This window comes from Falco punctatus, assembly GCF_963210335.1.
Source record: "Falco punctatus genome assembly, chromosome: 1".
Taxonomy (NCBI): Eukaryota; Metazoa; Chordata; class Aves; order Falconiformes; family Falconidae; genus Falco; species Falco punctatus.
Window position 1 is genome coordinate 98,256,393 of NC_137580.1, and position 13,546 is coordinate 98,269,938.

General features: G+C 35.0%; 1 protein-coding gene across 1 annotated transcript in view; it reads right to left on the reverse strand.

Annotated features, from left to right (window-relative positions):
- SLC15A4 (solute carrier family 15 member 4) overlaps positions 1-13,546 on the reverse strand; it is a 30,661-nt gene that overhangs the window by 9,429 nt on the left and 7,686 nt on the right. Inside the window, exons 2-6 of the mRNA XM_080405751.1 lie at positions 12,134-12,429; positions 11,094-11,262; positions 9,962-10,039; positions 5,006-5,174; positions 546-701 (exon numbers count right to left, since the gene is read on the reverse strand). Of these exons, the coding sequence (XP_080261877.1) occupies positions 546-701; positions 5,006-5,174; positions 9,962-10,039; positions 11,094-11,262; positions 12,134-12,429 (868 nt within the window). The remainder of the gene's footprint in view (positions 1-545; positions 702-5,005; positions 5,175-9,961; positions 10,040-11,093; positions 11,263-12,133; positions 12,430-13,546) is intronic.

The following is a 13,546-nucleotide window of genomic DNA, read 5'->3' on the forward strand; positions in this document are numbered from 1 at the left end:
GTTGTTATTTCAGGAGATGTAAAAACTCAAGTAATATGAATTTAAATTAGTGACAAATCTTTCTAAAGATGGTTCTTCCTTTTTCCCCTCAGAAAAGTGTTGACACTTACTAATTCACTTTATAAATTGTGAGCTCAGTTTTTACGCCAAAAAAATTACAAAGCAGAGATTTTATTTGCAACACAGGGAAAGATTCAGAGGAAAAAATACTGCATCAAAACTATTCTTTAAAATACAATATTGAAAGTGTATATTGTTTTCCATTAGGGCTTGCAAATATCCAATTCTAACTGGGTGACATGCAAATATTTTAAGTGTTGCTCTATTTGAAATTCAGTCTTGAAAACATACTTTCATATAAAAAATTTTCAAATGTGAAAGACAATTGTGTGCTTTGCCACTTATATTAAGTTATATGGTATAGTATTATATTTGGAAACATTAGAGCTTATTTATAATGATTTGAGAAGTAAATATTTCTTTTTTAAGAATCCATCATTTAGGACAGATGAGAAAGCAGATTTAAAACACACAAAGACTCTTACCTGCTATACTTGCAAATATTTCACTGAATCCAATCAGCACATATTGAGGAATCTGCCACCATATCGGCAAATCTGCAGCATGGTATGTAACATTTCCAATTGTCTGATTAATTGTTTTAACCTTTACAATTTTCAGTCTGTTGCTTTCCAGAATTCCTGCATTAAGGGGGGGTAAAAAAGATTGACCTAAGATGCAAACATTGTTTCTTCATATTAAGAATTAAATTACATATTAAGAATTACATTACAATTCAGTCCTGCAGTGCAATTACAAACTATAAAACAGGAATATATATCTCCTTATTTCCTAACATAAAGCATTTCAGATTATTTTTGCTACTGTTACTTCAAGACATACAGTTCTGCCATAGAATTAGTGATTATATTCTTATTCAGTAGCAATAATTATAAGTACTTAAGCCTTTTCCAGATGGATTAGCTGAGAGCCTTCTCATACAAACTATGTTGTTGGGTTTTTTTAAAGAATCTCATTTTCTCAAACTACTACTTTGCAGTGTTAAACCACTGCACCTGCCACCACAGTATTAATAAACGAGAACCCATTTTCCTTATTGAAATGGCTACACTAGTCCTGTAGAACTATGAAAATCCTCTGTGAATATGATCATGACATTTATATGACACTTATCATCCCAAGAGATCCAAAAGCTCATTAGAGCTTGATTTACAAGCAATACATTGCATAGAAAGAACTTCATGTAGAATGAAAAATAGACATGATAATGTAAAATATAACCATTTTTAGCTTGCTCAACACAACAGTTTAGAGTAGAAAGTGAGTATCAAATAATGCTGTAGGGTTTTTGTTGAAGTTGCCCAGATTAAAGGATTTGCCGCACTGTTACATAAAATGCACAGAATAGCTAATAGTTAATAAAATTCCCCGCCTCACCCAAAAAGGACCTCTATAAAAGAATTCTCAATATTCTTGGAAATGAGGGGAATTTATTAATCACCAGTTCAGAGGAGCAAGAGTAAGTCAATGGCACTGCTACTTGTAATACATGTTATACACACACGGCCTCCCATTTTGTGCCTGTCCGTTTTGGTCTCTTTCTGCTTACTGAGCCAAGATCCCACCTAATCTTGGGGCACAAAATATCACTCCTCTTACATAAAAAACAAAATTGTACGAGATTTAGAAGACAGACATGATGCTTCATGGATATCATACTACGTACAAGTGATTACATCTGTTTCCTCACTTCTAGCTTTTTCTTTCCTAGAGGCAGCCAAAGGATGACATGGACATTTAATACGATGCTGACAGAACCTATTGACAGCACTTTTCATATAAACAAGCACAAGCCATTTTCAATGCCCAATGTAACATCTGTTCTCCTGTTTCTTCTGAGATCTATGACATACAAACCTTGAGGGGGCCAAGCAGATCCCCATGTCTCTCCTAAGTGAGTGTTCCAAGGGAAACAAGTGGTGTTTGCCAGAACACCTCCACACCACAACATGCAGCTTCTTACCAGTCCTGACCATGGTGAGGGACCCAAGCTGTGACCCAAAGCCCCCTGTAGTCCCTATATGCATTCTGTAGGTGAGGCCATAACCGAACACGTTCTAGAAATCACATGCTTAAGGATAACGTTGCATTTCATTATTGTAGGGAGTTGGAACTCCAAAAACCAGAGGGAGCACACACGAACAAGTGACTTCGAAAAGTACTTTGAAAAGGATGGAAAGCTGCATTTATATAATGGGTGTTTACTCATTCATAGCAGTCCAGAATCTCTTCAAGTACAAAATCTTGCAACAGCTCTACAGCCTAATCTCATGACACACGGAAAACAGAATTACTCAAGTTTGCTTAAATACTACCTTGAGGCCCCAAAATGTTTCTTAAAAAGTATGTTTTCCTTAGTAACATCTGTTTTTGAGGTAAAGACTGTTCTGAACTTAGTACCTTCTAGAGTCAAGCCACCACATTTTCTCTACCTTCATTTCTTTTCAGGTGACCACTTACCCATCTTATTTTTAAGTACTTTTCTTTAGCTCTTCAGCCACCTCAGTGCCCTCTGAACTGTGAAAAGCTGATGTCATTAAAATAAACCTGGATTTCTTGGTGTTTTAGTTTTAATACAGCTGACAAACTTTTTAGAGTGGAACTTAACTAGAATGTAAACAAAGCAGTACAATCAGCTAAGAACTCAGACATAATTTCATTCATATGCATTCAACACAAAATTATTGCACCTCTAATGCTAACTAACATTAACATCTAGTGATCCTTAATGCCTCTGATATTCTTCTTAACGTAAGTAGATTTAGGAGGTGTTTAACCACACAGGAGCATAACTACAACATACCAAGCGTTGTCATAAATTTATCTTCAAGGCCAAGTACTTCAGAATCTAGAATCTATGAATTCTTTCTTAGACTTTGATAGACAAGCTTCAAGTTTAATCTTACAGTTTTAGTAGTTGAAAGAATTTTAACTGCTTGCTACAATTGTTTAAACTCTATAAATGAAGTAGATTTTCCAGTTGAATAACCTTATATACTGCTGCTCAGAATTTATGATAAAATGCATGAAGCACTGCAGATGTTCATTAAATCTAATCAGTTGTATTCTCATGCAGTTTGTAAGGTATTTAAAATAATCCAAAAAAATCTAATAGGTAGCCTAAAGTATCATCCACAACTAATGCCAGTTAGATAAGTAAGTTAAAATGGAAAGATGGCACACAAAAAATTATTAAGATACTTCCAAGACTGCAAGTTAAGACATTAACAGATTCATACTTTTAAGATGTTAATCAATGTCTACCTCTAGGCAGAAATGGTGGGAATTAATGTTGTATTTTAAGAATATTAAAATATGGCTTCTATAACTAACATTTAATGAGAAAATTAAAATTTTATGAAACACAAACCAACAGAAGCTTTCCACCCTGCTAAAATAAACAGAGTTTCCTATGGCCCAAATTTGTTGCAACTGAAGCTCTTAAATTCATGCTATGATGAAGGGATGTTAAGTTAGTCCAAAGGTTAAATTTTCCAACCAGATTGCAGATAACCACCCGAAGAATTTACCTTCTCAGTTTCTACTGTGGAAGAGTTAGGAGAGGCTCAAACAACAAAATTGTGTGTTACATTTGTAGGTGAATAGAAAACAAGTAGTTGAAATTTTTAAGAGTTCTGCTATGCGAACCCATTCCCCAACTCAGCTATCGTAGCTCAATAAGCTTTTTTCCCCCAGTACTAATGAAGACAGATATTGCTGGGTTTGAACTCACTTATATGTGAGCCAGCAGGTTCTATTTAAAGACCTGACATTTAACTGTTCTACATCATCTTCTTTTGCTGGTAGCAGTGTCCTAAGTTAACATGGAATAAGAGAAAAATTCCTATTTTAAGTTTAAATGACTTTGCTTTAAGAGCTTTACTTGCCCACACACAAAGTGACCTTGGCCTAATAAGGTAATTATCTCTCTCATTGAAAGAAATCTTAATAGCCATATAAAGTGTCCCTCTCTAAAATATAGGAGATTACAAGTGCTGAAATTAATTTATTTAATGCTATAATGCTTTATCAATATGTTCATTACAGTGATACTAGGTGAAGGCTATAGGTTCTATGAAGCATTGCTCAGAGATGTTCAGTTCCACATCAGCAGTGCTTAACAACTTTAAATCATCTCAAAAGCAGCTGATTTATGGTTTGAACAGAGTTGTCATCTTTTTCCTTTCATGCTACAGCTAAGCTATTTTACACTACGGTAATTCCCAAACATTAGGGAACATTAAGATGGGGAGAAAAAAACCAAAGTGTGAGGAAATTCTTGTTCAGCTGTAACCTAACTTCATTGTTTCAGATAAAGTGAAATTTTACCTAAAATTCTTTCCCTGCTTTAATACTTGGAAGTCAAATTATATGAAGGAACATACTTATTTCTGAACTAATTTGTTTTTCAAGGTAAATAAATTTTCAGCTTCAAGATAAATTGTTAATAAATCAAACAACATGGACCTCAACAATACCATAAAGATTATTTTAAGAGGAATAACAGCCTTATACCCAAACACTGGACACTTTGTTCAGACAACCTAAACACTGATCATGAAGCTAAGGCATTTGTTGAGAAAATACAGTCAGAAGACAAATAGTTCTCCTCTACCAAGCATACTAGAAAGTAACACTGTATATGAAAACCTTAATTGACAATTGGTTTTAAAAGGTATACTCAAAGTCTATTGCAGGCAGGCAAAATGGTCCAATTTTATTTCAAACATTCAAAACAGTAAGTTTTTGGATCAAGTATCTTTCATTGTGGGAAATACAGTCATGCAGTTGCATTGTAACTATCCCATGGAAAAGACTTCTCAATAATCTCAAATTAAAGATTCACAAAGGTGGGTTTTTTAAATGCTATTGCAAGTAGCTGAATAAATAACTATGGAAGTAGATCTCAAAGTTGTTTTCTTACCTGCAGCAAATGCAGAACACATTACAAAGAACATTCCAACTGCAATCCTCTTCAGTGAGGATGGGAGCAAGCCATTCCTCTTTAAAATGGGGTCCACCAATTTATCTTTTAAGGGTATTAGGATCAGAATAAGTACTGCATCAAACATAGTCAACCAGGCTGCTGGAAACTGAAAAGATAAGATGACTTAAGTTAGCAATTTTCTACTTAAGGGTTGATTTTTCCTATTATTTTACAAAGGAAAAAATATTTTTGATGGAAGACTGAGATCCAAAATAAACCACAGTGTACCGATAGCTACTGTGAAAAGAAAAATAAGAGTATGTAAAAGCTGAGGAAAACCATCAGCTACTCAGGTTTTCCTTTAATTTGGCAGTTCATAATTCTCTTAGCTCAGAAGCACAAATGCTTCCTCACTGTATAATTATAGTGGCGAATATATACTATGCTCTATATAATCTATAATAATATATAACACTATAGATGCACCTCCAGCTGGGCTGAGGTGGGTGTTGGGTGGGTTTTTCTGTTTTGCTTTGCTGGTTTTGGTTTTGGGTTTTTTTTGGGGGGTGGGTGGGTGTAGGAGCTTTCCAGTGGGACTGAACAATGTCAAGTGCCCAGAGAAAAAAGGTTCTTTTCAAAAAAGCAAATACTACACATTGTTCCAAAGAAAACCAGGAATAAAAAAATTACTGGGCCAATGAAGAGAGTACTCTAAGAAAACAAAATGTAGAACTCAGCAAAGATGTTTTGCAAATTTTTTTTAGGACCTTACTCAATTATTTTTTTTTTGTTAAAATAAAAGTTAACTATCTAACTAAAACTGTACAAATTCCTTTTGAAAGATGAGGAAGCCATTAGCATTATCGCAACGTGAGGTTTTCTGCATGCATCCTGAAATGCATTTAATGGGAAAAAATCACTATCCTTTGGGAGCTTTTCTACGGTTGAGATGTTTTTAGTCATAGAACACCTGTCTGAGGAATGATTGATTAAGCCACTCAAACCTAGTAAACAAAATTGTGCAGACTATTTAAGTGAATATACCCCAAGATACATTTTTAAAAGCATTCAAAGTCAGTATTAATGGCATGCAAATCATGATTTAATGCAGTTAAATAGTCCCTATTATTTTGCTTTCAGTGATACACACTAGTCTGACAGAATTAAAACATTTTTTTCTGCTTCAGTCACGAAAAACATTTAATAGCCAGGTTCTATAGATCTTCTATTATTAGGCTTAGAACTTTCAGAATTATGGCACAGAACAGTAGAAACAGAGTTTACTAACGTAATACAAAATTCAATTAAAATTAAACTACACTTGTCAAATGAACAAAGAGAATGGTGTAACACTTGCAAGCTTTCTCATTTGCAAGACTCAGTAATTGGCAGTAAGATTCCCATCTGCATGAACGAGACAATTTCTACCAAGCTTACCAATATTTAGTCTGTGTTCTGAGCTAACAAACCAAGACAGCACAGGAAGATTTATAAAAATATTCTGGTTTGGGAATATTTTTTAAAATTGCATTTAGAACAACGTGATACTGTACTGTGCATTGCACTGACTCTTTGACCCAAAATACAAGCACGGCTTGAACTATGCGTTTCTGATGCAGATTTAGGTTTTGATACTAAACTGTTTCCCTGTGTGTGTAAACTCAAGGTTAGAATAGATGAATATTTTTCTAGAGGTTACGCAGGATGACCAAGGGGCCTGTGACAATCTGAAGTTACATCCACAGTAAGACAGCCACGTTCCCTTGAGGCTGCAAATCTCAACCACTGCAAGAATCTCCATAACCCAAGCCCTGAGCCTCTAACATGGGGGGGGGGGGGGGGGGGGGGGGCATGCATCCCTCATTCCAGATGAGAACCCTGTTTCACTGGCCGGTTGTAAGAACTCCAGTATGGCTGTGATGATGACACACTGCAAAAACAAAGAGTTAGCAAAATGTGAACCTTTAGTTCTGCATAAGCGAAGCCGGAGTTGGCACTTTCACAGGAGTTTGAGCCAGTGCACCAAGTCTTCGACTGACATCAAGCTGTGTCCACACACGGCTTTGTCAAAATCCCCAGCTAGCCTGAGCATATGTACGTGGCACATTTTTAGCACTCTGCACGCAGATACGTTGTGACAACAGTAATTAGAAGTACTACAGCTTTCTTACTGTGCATGACAGTTGCCATTGCAGTTCTCCAAGGAACCCTGGCAAATCCTTTCTGGTTCATGGTTTGTTGACCCCAAGAAGATATGATGATGATGATGGTAAAACTCAATTCACCCCAACCTCTACTTAATATTTCCCAGGCATTTCAAGATCATAGACTTGAAAATGGAATAAGCTGGTTTAGCTATATAAAAATACTCAGCAGTTTGATACATAAGGTTATGTACATTGCTTAGCAAACTTCACATACTTCGAAAAATGCACCATGACTTCTGCCAAGTCAAACTCTTGCTTATTTTGAAATATTTAGCAATTTAAAACTGTCAATATCCCTCCCTCTCCCACTCACCTTTTCATTTGCTTCAAATATCACATCTGCATTAACCTATGTAACAGTTTGTACAAAGACTGATTTGTGTAATTAAGAGTCAAGGATGTAGGAATGTTTTATCATTGCTGAATCTGGTAAGACAGAAGAATAATACCAAACGCCTCTGGCACTGCTGTATTTCATACAAGCAATCACTTGGGTTTTTTTTTTGTTTAAAATGTATGGTTTTCCATTTTCTACTCTATCAGGAGCCTGCAAATTAAAAGGGCATACACATATTTCACTCTTTTCAAATCAAGAGGTAGTAAGACTTTATTATTATTGGGCAGAGGTGCTAAAAGAACTTAAGGAAAACCTAGACCTGGTAAGGTACAATGTTTTTCATGTAAAACATTGTAGTACCACTCCTTTTCTTAATTACCACAAATAATTTTCATTTGGAGCAATCAAACAAGTCAGAATCACTTTCAAAGATACTACCCACATAACGCAGATTGCAGGTCAGCATCCTTCAGGTAAACCAAATACCAATGAAGACAGCAAAAATCTAATTAATTTGACTTACACTATTAATGCTGATAGATCACAGCAAAGTATTTCAAAACAAGACAAGAACAACACAACAGATGTGCTGCAGGGAAAGGAGCCAGTCAGTTAAGCAAGACAGAAAAAAATTATTTAGAAGTATCAAGAGAGACTAGGATCATTGTTCCGTTGTCCCTGCCTTAAATTCTGCATATTTTAACTAAACACTAAAGCCAGGTAACTAACTTTTAAAGGCACACTTTTAAATTAGACAAAGTGGCTACATGGCATGAGTGGTATTTTAAAGTCTTTTCAGCAACACCAATGAAAGCTTTTTGCTTTTTTTTTTTAAACTAATCTAAACATAATGCTCTACTTACAACTTGAAAACAACTCTAATGCCCAAAAAAGGTGGTGAGGGAAGCTCAGTTTGATAAACAAAGCTCCATGTTAATTTCTATACAATAAATATTCAGACTGACAATATTTTTAATTTTCAGACTGACAATGGGACACTGAAGTCTTGTGTGCACTTTGTTAGAAAAAAGAAAATCCACTTCTCTAGTCCAACGACGACAATGTTCTAACAAGAGTCACATAGTTCATAATAACAGAAAAAAATTAAGAGTCTCCTCTCATACTCAAGCAATAAAGAAAAGTAAAAAGCTCAAAGAAAAGAGCAAATGTAAATGTACTAACCTGTATTAAAGTAAAACTAGGTATATATATATATTAGGTGTATATATATAAGGTATATATAACACAATTACCCTGAATATGGTCCACAATTAAAATTGATGCAACTAAAACAGAAGCCTCAGACTAATTAGGATTTTGAAATAAGAAAATATATTATTTTTAAATGAACATGGAACTCAAACACCACAAAACGGAACCCTGAAGTTAAAGTGGCAATGGCTTTCTGTCCCCAAAAGCTATGCAAAAAAAAAAAATCCACAGAGAACTCAGTCGTGGAAATTTGCTTTAGATTCTTTTGTTGACAGCACGCATTTAACTGAAAAAGTCAAACTACTCTTTCTTTATAGTTTTTTTAACTGTATACAACTAAGTAACTATCATTTGGTTGGTTTAGAAGTCTTACTTAGCCAGTATGACTATATCTATATCTATGTTTCATGTATTTTTATATATATATATATTATATATATTTTAGAAACTTCCATTAAGCCTTTGGCTGTGATTCAGAAGCAGCTCAGTTTTCAGACAAGTTCAAAGAAAAATAAAACACCAGCTTTTTGTATTTTAGATCTGTATAAAAAAGACTGAAGCCATTCTGTCTTACTGATATTAATCTGAAATAAAACAGAAGAAACTTGATTTTAAAAGAACATTTTAGTAAGCCTGTTAACAACTTACATTCATACTTTTCGTTTCTATTCCTCAGTACCATTTCTGGAATTACATGATGCCAGCCTTTCTTGAAAAATATTGATTGAACAACTTCCTTCAATATGCTAAACTGAATCAAGGTAAAATGAATACTGATTAAGCAGTATAAAGTTACAAATGTATCTCAGATTCCAAATTTGCAAATACTAATGTTTCAGTTCAGTATGGGTATTCCTCCTGAGTTTTTAGGAATGCTTGTGTACTACTTATGACTTTGAAAACTTAGGGCATAGAGATTTATAAGCTTTCTTCAAAGATCGTACTTTTTCTACTGAAGGATAAAGACATTCTTAATTAAAGCAGTGAAAGTTACCTAAATACATTCAAAACAGGATGGTGTGAACTCCATACACAGGTAGCTGTGCCAAAATCTCTGTACTATGTGTCATGCTTCTAAATGCCCCATGTCTGTGGCTATCGATTCCCCTTAACTTTCTGGAATTTTTGTACCATACTTACCCATTTTGCATTTCAACTAAAGAAAAAAATACTTTTCACTTGCTTTGCCCTGCTTACCGTATGAATTGAGTTGGTGTCGTTTGATATTTCAGGAATTTTCAGATGGAGGCTTTGCAACACATATGTTGTTTGCATCTAGCATTAGGAAAGATAAGTTGTGATTACTTGAACAAGATAGTACTAAGAGCAAGGTATTTTTACATTTTTAATAATTAACAACCAGAGGTAAAGTGTTAATATAGCAAAACAAAAAGAACTGTTGTTAGAACATGTCAAGATTTTTTAACCTTTACATTTATTTTTATTAAAAACACAAAGCATCACTCATGTGACTTTCAAAACAATTTCTGTATATCTTCCCTCAAAAACCTACCTGCCATCCTGTTTCATCTCATTAAGACAGAAAAAAACAGAAAGGAAGTAATTAAAATGAAATCTAGATCACTTACCTTGATCTATCTGAATCAAATGCAAGATGAAACAGAGCGCAGCATTTAAGATACGTTAATTTGTACAACTGTTAGTTTTAACTATCATTTTAATGCTTTTGTTTTCTTTTTTATTATTAAGTCAAAATATTATTTGGAAGTATTCTTAGTAGCCATTATTCATCTCTCAGCTTCGGGGTAGAGTTTCATATTTATGAAAGCCCCCAGAAAAATGTGAAATTAGACACTTTGGCATACTGGTAAGCTAATACAGCTTTCCACAACAATTTTATCTAGGAAATAAAAAAATTCCTAAGCAGCTACCATCACATAGTATTGGTTTTGTTAACATAATATTACTTAAATGACTCCTGAGATGCAACCCAGGTGTGTGAAAGACAAGTAGTTGACACTATTGAACGCACGGGTATTAAACGAGTCAAACTGTCAATACTAGAGTTCTGAAAAATCCTTTTCAATATTAATCTTCTTTAGAATCACAGCTACTGAACACCAACTGTGATAGACCTCATGGAACAGTTTCCCCTTGAAGCTTTTCTATGTTTCCTCCTGGCAGCTGATCTGGGGGGTAGTTTTCAGACAGGAGTTAGATTTGTAACACAGACTCAGAACTGCAACTGAACGCTAGTGTCCTAAGACCTTTCAACCGCAACTGGGAGAAGAGGAAATTATGGCCTTAAATTAAAAGTGATGTTTTTTAGATGCGTAAAATAAAAATGTAACCGTTTGGAACTACTCACTTGAAAATACACTGTCCAGTAAGGTATTAAAGCCAAAAAGACAGGGATAATCTTGACAAGAGCTTTCACATCTTCTACTTTATCTTCTCTGAACGGGCCCCCACGAGACAACTTGGCCATCTCAAACAGGCTTTGCTTGCGAGGTTGCTGAAGTATTCCCTGGCCTTCACTTTTGAAAAGAATTTGAAACGTTTAGTTAAACAACAACAAAAACTGACACAACTGGCAAACTTATGACACTTCGTTATAAAGAAACTCATGCCTTTCAAAAATGAGTTAGCTATTCCTGTAAAATACAGCAAAACTAGGCCAGAATGAGTCATCAGCAGATGAAAGCACAAGCTGAAAACTTCCATTATAAAGGTTTCCTTATTTCCCATTCTCCCACCACCACACACAAATATAATTTATATATTCTGCAATATGCAGAACTTAAGAAACAGTATCACAAAATACAGGTTATTCTGATTCATTAAACTGATTTGCAACGTGAATACACGAAAGCCCTTGCAGAGGAGGCACTTGACATCTCTTATCATCACTGACTAAATTCAGCCACCAGTATTCCATGGGTATCTCTTAAGAGCGGAATAACCATCTAGAAAGCAAAAAGCCAACGTATGTTTTGGCTGCCATCAAGCCAGTTACGACACTAAATACAGATGACATGTTTTTCAAAGTAGAAGTTAAACATATCTAGTAGAGAAGAAAGTAGAAAGTTAACTAACGCTTAAAACCAGCACACTTAGGTTACATTACACTTCCAGAAACTGAACTGTCAAGTCACAGCACTCAATTGACAACAGCTGATGATCTTGCAGCATGGAGATCAGTGATCTCAAAACGTGCCCCTCTTTTATCCCAGAACTCCCAGAAAGCACCTCCATTACGCCAATTTTCCAGTTTCAGTTCTCAAAGCAAAACTGCATATTCTAGTGTATTCTCTAGGGTGACTTACTGCCAGCTAGTTCGAACTAACCCGTTCCAACTCTTAGGCCGATGCACTGAATTCAGACTATACAAAAGAGCTCATTACAAACCTATTAGTTGAATGTTCCACATGTCTTTTTCTTGAGCAACAAGAATATGCGAGAATTTTAAACATGTCTGTGAAGGCACTACCATCAGGCGGTTTTGTGATGAAGAAACTCTGACCACATAAGAAAACCATGAATGAAATCCCAATGCAAACTGTTGGGATACTATATCCAATAACAAAGTTCACATTCTGTTGAATGTATGCAATGCCTCCCAGAGAGAGAATAGCTCCCAAATTAATGCTCCAATAAAACCAATTAAAAAATCTTCTTGTGGCTTCTGGACCCCGATCTTTGACCTGCAAAAGATTAAAAACAAGTAATTTAATTTCTGAATTCTGATAAACAGGCTTAATTTTCTTCAATCAAGTTCAATGCACTGAAGGGTGTAGGTTTAATTTAGTGTCATACTGAAATGCGTGAAGTGTTTTGGGCTTAGCATGGTATTTGATGAAATGACACCTTACTGAGCTACCCCATTACATCAGTGACCTTCTAGAAGTTCAGCACAGGGATAGAAAAGTCATACAATACTAAACTACATCGTTTTCCCATAGAGTTCATTATTATTTCTACTGCACTGTCTCTCATTTGATCATTTCTCTAGACAAAGATCACTCAGATTAATGTCCCATAGTCCACAGAAGTGGACTTTTTTAGTAAAAAAAAGTTAAGCTACCCAAAAATTAATGTATTAATAGTATTGCAACAATTTCTTCTTCCAACTGTGTATGCAAAATAGTTAATCATATTCCGTTTTCTAAGCCTCAAATGACTACTTGGTAATTTAAGCAGACATTTAAATTTTAATACAGTCCTAATGCCTCTCATCAGAACATAAACTGAACACTTGCCATTCTGACCTTTAAAAAAATGAAATAATTACATTTGGGTTGCTTGAGGTGTCACAAGATCCCAGTAAACATTTACTCCTATGTTAGGTCAGCACTAGTTCATAGTGCTCTTTTTCTGCTTGAAGCTTTCAGCGTCTTTCAGAAGCTTTCAGTGAAAGTAAAGACATCCCTGCTTTACAGAATTACCCTGTACAGTTTTCAGCATCACTCTTTATTTTGTATTGCCTACCATAAGTCACCCCATGTTTTGCAATTAAGTCACAGGAACGCAGCATCACTCATAATGTGTGATGTAGGAGAAATTATGCAAGCTAAAATTTGAAATACATTAAAAAGATCAACTAGTCTGTAGAAGAATTCATAATACCGTACTTGTCACTGTTTTATAACTGAAAGGCCATTAACAATGACTAGCAAGTCAGTGCCATGCACCAGTCTTGCTGAGTCAGTTGCTCTTGATTTCTAATTGCAAGTTTCCCTTCCTCATCTGTCAGATCTTCAAAAAAATCTGTGTCTAGTCTGCCAATAAAAAAAGCAAGCTATGTCTTGAAGTAAGTTTTTA